At 69.7% G+C, this 5841-nt stretch overlaps 1 protein-coding gene across 1 annotated transcript; it reads right to left on the bottom strand.

The window, feature by feature from the left end:
- Positions 1 to 210: 210 nt before the first annotated feature.
- On the bottom strand, positions 211 to 5372 carry V1510DRAFT_374331 (uncharacterized protein). The gene is made up of 3 exons (XM_066931524.1): positions 4508 to 5372; positions 4035 to 4478; positions 211 to 3827 (listed from the first exon to the last, which is right to left on the bottom strand). Exons 1-3 carry the CDS (start codon positions 5069 to 5071, stop codon positions 264 to 266), a joined length of 4572 nt encoding a protein of 1523 aa, XP_066790413.1. The 5' UTR covers positions 5072 to 5372; the 3' UTR covers positions 211 to 263.
- Positions 5373 to 5841: the final 469 nt, after the last annotated feature.

Raw genomic sequence — 5841 nt, forward strand, 5'->3', positions numbered from 1 at the left:
GGCGGCGGGGGTGGGGGGGGGGCGCGGGGGCCGCCCCGCCCCCCCCCCGCGCCCCCGCCCCGGGGGGGGCCCCCCCCCGCCGGGCCCCCCCCCCCGGGTGGCTCGCCCGTGCCACGAGCCTCCGGCGGCGACTCCGTCGAGGGTGCTGCCTGCGGCAGGCAGCGGCCGCGCAGCATATAGCCGCCGGCCAAGCACTACGCGCACAGCCGCTCCTCGGCCAATGTACATTACTATCCAAACTCCAAAACAGCCGGCGCCCGCGCCTACGCGTCCCGGTAAAACTTCTTGAAAATCAAGTGCAGGAGCAGGTTCGTGTTGAACACAGCCGAGTTCTCAAAGAGGTAGACGCTCTGGTAGTTGTTGAACTGGCGCTCGAGCAGCTCGTCCAGGGTGATCTCGGCCTTCTTGCCGAGCATGAGGGACATGGAGGTCTCGATGAAGAACACGCCGACCTGGTCGGACGAGAAGGTGAAGTCGATCTTGTCGTTCTGGCGGTCGATGAGGCCCTTGAGCTCGGTGAGCACGCCCTTCTCGAAGAGCTTCGCGGCCGAGTACTTGAAGGAGCCGAACTTGGGCATCTTGCCGGCCTTGACCAGGCCGCGCACGTGGAAGTACTGCTTGGTGAAGGGCAGGGCCGGGCGCTTGCGGCCGCCCTTCTTGGCCTGGAGGGTGGACATGGCCTGCTCGATGTAGTCGTTGTAGCTGTGGAGCTGGATCTGGAGGTAGGCCTCCTTCTGGCCCAGGTCGCTGAGCGTCTGGCGCACGCCCTCGAGCTCCTTCTGGCGGCGCAGGCGGCGGTTGCGCTTGGTGCGGATGTCGACGGCGATCGAGTTGAGCAGGTCCTGGTACTTGTTGTCGCGCGAGATGCGGCCCTTGCGCTCGAGGTCGATGACGCGCTCGAGCGTGAGCACCTTGAGGTCCTTGTAGCTCAGCTGGGTGATGTCGCCAAAGTAGCCCTCGCGGTAGGCGCCGGCCTTGCCGGTCTTGGACTCGCGCTCGGCCCGCACGATCTGCGCGAACTTGTCCTCGTCCTCGGGCGCGACCGGCTTGACGAGGATGTCGAGCAGGTTGTCGCCGGTCTGGACGCGGATGACGTACAGCAGGCAGCGCTTGACCTCCATCATGAGCTGGTTGACCTCGGCCTCGGGGTCGCGGACCTGGATGAACACCGGGTTGAGCTCGAGCTTGACCTCGGTGTTGCGCGAGACGTTCATGAGCTCGGACTCGTCGCTCGGCAGCGGCCCGAGCTCCTTGACCGCGTCGCGCAGCGGGTCCTGGCTCTCGGTGGCCATCTGCTCGAGGAAGCGCGCGACCGTGGCGTGGATCGCGTAGATGTTGCTCATCTTGATGGCCAGCGTCGGCCGGTGCGTGGCCGTCAGGTCGTCGAAGTCGTCCATCTCGTAGTGCGCCTCGGGGTCCGGCACCTTGATGAGCTGCGCAAAGTCCTCGCGCATGTTGGCGATGAACGTCTTGATGTACACGTTCAGCGGCTGCAGGTAGATGTTGTCCTTGCCGAACAGGCGGCCGGCCGCGATCTGCATCAGGATCCGCGACACCTCCGTCAGGTTCTTCTTCTGGATCTGGTTCAGCGGCCGGTCGTAGAGCCCGTACAGCTCGGGCGCCGCGATCGCCGGGTTGATGTAGCGCGAGAACACGATCGACCACACCACGCTGACGATGGCCTCCTCGTCGACCTTGAACGTGCTCTTGAGCCCGCGGTAGACCTCGCGCGCAAAGTACCGCACGCCGTACGGCACGTGCTCGACCTTCTCGTCCAGCGTGTCCAGGAATTGGATCGCAAACTCGCGCAGGCTCTGCAGGTTCTTGATGAAGATCGTCCGGCTCTCGGGGTCCTTGATGGCCTCCTCCACCACCGCGCTGTGGTTGCGCGCGCTGCGCTTGCCCGTCACCAGCTCCTCGTTGTTGATGGACGTGTGGTAGATCGTCATCGGGTCCGTCTCCAGGTCGAGCTCGTCGTCCGACAGCACGGCCTTGATCATCGGCCCCACGAGGTCCTTGACGAACTGGCGCTCGTCCAGCCGGCGCGTGTAGTACACAAACAGCTTGCTCCACATGTACCCCGGCAGCAGGATCTCCGGCAGCGTGTCCATGTACGCCATGTCCTCGCGCATCGACTCGACCACGAGCTTGAGCAGGTGGAACTCCTCGCGGCGCTTCTGCACGTGGCCGAACAGCGCCACCGTGCACGCCTCGAGCTGCTTGGTCTCGGTCTCGCCGACGCCGGCGTCGCGCGTGGCCCGGAACAGCCGCGCGAGGTAGTACGGCTGCGTCTGGAGGATGAAGAACAGGCCCTGGTAGAGGTCCAGCCGGCGCCGCGACGTCTTGTTGAGCGACTTGAGGTCGAACGGGCCGCCGCTGCCGCCGTCGCCGATCAGCCGGCCCTTGACCATGCCGCCCTTCTGGTGCTTGATCACCTCGTCGAGCGTGATCTTGTTTTTGACCAGCAGCGCGATCTTGACGTCGAGCAGCTTGATGTACTGCTCGAGCTGCTCGTTCTTGTGCACCTCCTCGACCACCTGCCCGCGCAGCTCCTCGAACTCCATCTCCTCCTCGAAGTCGAGGTCGCTGTCGTTGAGCAGGTGGACGAAGCTCTTGACCATCCCGAGCTTGGGGTTCTGCCCGGTCGTGAGCGCGCGGTACGCGTCGCCCTGCTGCTTGGCGCGGATGATGCTCTGGATCTTGATCACGTTGTCCATGTTCTTGGCGAAGAACTCCTGCTTGCGCCGGTAGTCCGAGCGCCGGAGGAACCCGCGGGCCCGGGCCTGGAGCGCGCCGACGGCGCCGCCGGCCTCGTCGAGCTCGGTCTCGAGGCTGCGGAGGTCGACGCGGACGAGCGCGCCGCGGATCGTCGACTGCAGCCGCACGACGTAGTGCTCGCGCGCGCCGAGCTCGGCCAGCAGCTCGGCCACCTGGCTGCGGATGATGTAGCCGCGGGCGTGCCGCTGGAGCACCCGGAGGCTGGCGTCTTCCTGGCCGACGAGGACCGCGAACCGCTGGCCGTAGCGGAGCCGGAGCAGGGCGCCGCGGCACTGCGCCTGGAGCTCGACCGTGTCGGCCTCGCAGTCCTGGAGCGCGTCGGCGAGGGCGTTGCAGCGCTCGCGGGCGCGGGCGCCGCGGATTTCGGCCTGGAGCGCGACCGTGGCGGCCGCAGCGCGCTCGAGGCCGTCGGCTGCGCGCCCGAGCGCCCGGCGGGCCAGGGCGCCGCGGCACCGCGCCTGCAGCGCGACCACGACGGCCTCGCCGTCGCGCAGGTCCGACAGCGCGACCGCGATTCCGATCCGCACAAACGCGCCGCGCAGCTGCGCCTTGAACTGGTCCAGCAGCGCCGTGGCCTCGTGCAGGCCCAGCCGCGTGTCGTAGTAGCCGCGGCGGGCCGCGCGGCCGCGGACCAGGCTCTGCAGCTCGACCAGCGGCCGCGGCTTGTTGGCGGCCTCGGCCAGCTTCTGGCGCAGCCGCAGCAGCCGCCGCCGGGCCAGGAAGCCGCGCACGAACTGCTGCAGCTCGATGGTCTCGAGATCGGCGTGGAAGATGTCGCCGACGGCGCCGCGGAGGCGCTGCCGGACGGCGCTGCCGCGGACGACGCTCTGCAGCCGGACCAGGGCCGGCGCGGCCGCCCGCAGCGCGGCCGCGCGGTCCCGCAGACGCTGCCGGACCGGCCCGGCGCGCGCGCGCGCCTGCAGGTCGACCGTGCGCGGCGCCTGCTCGTGCAGCCGGCGCAGCTTGGCCTGCAGCGCCCGCTGGACCATAAACCGGCGGGCGGCCGCCTGCACTGCGACAGCCCAGGCCTCGCGCGCCACGCGCGCGCGCTCCTCGGCTTCGGCCCGGGCGGCGGCGGCCGCGCGCGCGCGCTCCTCCGCCTCGGCCCGCGCGCGCTCCTCCGCCGCTCGTCGCGCGCGTTCTTCGGCCTCACGTCGCGCGGCCTCCTCCGCCCGCCGCCGCGCCGCCTCCTCCGCCTCCCGCCGCGCCCGCTCCTCCGCCGCGGCCTTCTCCACCGCCCGGCAGTGCTCGGCGACCCTCTCGCGCGCCCACGCGCGCACGCGTCGCGCCCGCACCGCGCTCTGCAGCGCCACCACCCCCCCGGCGCTCTCCCCCAGCGCCGCCGCCGCCGTCCGCAGCCGCCGCCGCGCCAGCGCGCCCCGCGCCGCGTCCTGCAGCGCCGCCACGCACGGCTCGGCCTCGGCCAGCTCCCGCGCCACGCGCTCGTCGTCGGTCTCGGCCGGCTCGTCGTCAAAGTGCTTGTTCATGCCCTTGAAGTTCGGCAAACTGATCCCCGCCGCGTCCAGGCCCCGCTGCGTGTCGCGGATCTCGTCGTCCGTGAAGTGCAGCTTGCCCACCAGGTTGCCGATCTCCGGCGCCAGCCCCTCCGCCGACAGCACGTACGCCAGCGCGTGGATGCAGTAGATCACCTTCGGGATGTTCTTCTTGTCGTACAGGTCCGTGAACTCGAACCGAAAGAGCTGCGTCAGCGCGCCCCCGCAGGACTCACCTCGGGCAGCTCGACCTCGTCCAGGAACCGGAAGAAGATGTGGATGTTGTTGGAGTGCAGCCACTGCAGCCTGTCGGCGCGGAAAATGCGCTTCACCAGCTGCGGCGCAAACTCCTTCGACAGCTGCGCCAGAATCACGCCGTTCCGCAGCGCCTCCTCGAGCTCAATCACGGCCGGGATCTCCTCGCCGATGCACCGCTCGATCCACTCCTTGGCCTCGCCGATGTGGCACAGGTACTCGTACGCCGCGAGCACCTTGCGCTGCTTGTCCATCCAGTTGCGCGCCATGAACGAGCTCGCGCTCTCGGCCTTCTTCTGCAGGCGGATGCGGCCCTGCACGCCCGCCACGTCCTGCGCGCCCGTGGTCACGCCCGGGATCGTCAGCCGGTCGACGTCCCGTGAGCTGCTGGCGAGCGTGCGCATGTGGTTGACGCTGCTGAGCTTGAGCGCCGCCAGGTCGTTGTCCAGGCCGTACACGCTGCTCGGCCGGCTGCCCGCGTTCGCCTGCGACGCCGTCATCGGGCTCAGCGGGCCGCCGGCGACGGTCGCCGTGTCGGGTATCATCAGTGTCCAGTGTCCAAAAAACGGTGAAAGGCGGGCGACGATGTAAACAGATCTGCCGGCCAGCCAACAGCAGCCGCGCGATTGGGTTAGGCCGTATTTATGACGGCGGCCGCGCGAAAATGTTTGCGGCCAGGCGCCGCCAGAGGAGCCCCATAGGGCAGGACATCAACAAACACGGCGCTTGGACGGTGTCGTGAAACGGCGGCAGCGAGGCCCGGAGGGGTTAGGACGACGCGGGGACGTTGGTTGCCAGGACAACGGCACGTGACGCACGCGCAAGTAGCCGCCCGCAGGGCGACGGAGTCGCCGCCGGAGGATTGTCGGTGCAGCGAGCCTCCGGCGGCGACTCCGTCGAGGGTGCTGCCTGCGGCAGGCAGCCGTGCAGCCTGTAGCCTGCCGCAGGCAGCACCCTCGACGGAGTCGCCGCCGGAGGCTCGTGAGAGCTGCATATAGCCGCATATAGCCGCCTGCCATACAACCGCCTGCCCGCAGGGCAGCTACCCTCGACGGAGTCGCCGCCGGGGGCTCGTTGCACGGGTGAGCCTCCGGCGGCGACTCCGTCGAGGGTGCTGCCTGCGGCAGGCAGCATATAGCCGCATATAGCCGCCTGCCATACAACCGCCTGCCATACAACCGCCTGCCCGCAGGGCAGCTACCCTCGACGGAGTCGCCGCCGGAGGCTCGTTGCACGGGTGAGCCTCCGGCGGGGGGGGCGCGCGGGGGGGGGGGGGCCGGGGGGGGCGCGCGGGCCCCGGGGCGGCGCCCCGAGA

Source organism: Dipodascopsis tothii (assembly GCF_038497935.1).
Source record: "Dipodascopsis tothii strain CBS 759.85 unplaced genomic scaffold V1510scaffold_6, whole genome shotgun sequence".
In the NCBI taxonomy this organism is placed as follows: Eukaryota; Fungi; Ascomycota; class Lipomycetes; order Lipomycetales; family Lipomycetaceae; genus Neoaidaea; species Neoaidaea tothii.

Excerpts from the sequence above, each read along its gene's own strand:
- V1510DRAFT_374331 (XM_066931524.1), bottom strand. The coding sequence starts at position 5,071 with ATGATACCCGACACGGCGACCGTCGCCGGCGGCCCGCTGAGCCCGATG. Across the intron at positions 4,479-4,507 it reads ACGAGGTCGAGCTGCCCGAG|CTCTTTCGGTTCGAGTTCAC; the intron begins GTGAGTCCTGCG and ends GCGCTGACGCAG. Across the intron at positions 3,828-4,034 it reads GCGCGTGGGCGCGCGAGAGG|CGCGCGCGCGTGGCGCGCGA; the intron begins GTCGCCGAGCAC and ends GAAGCCGAGGAG.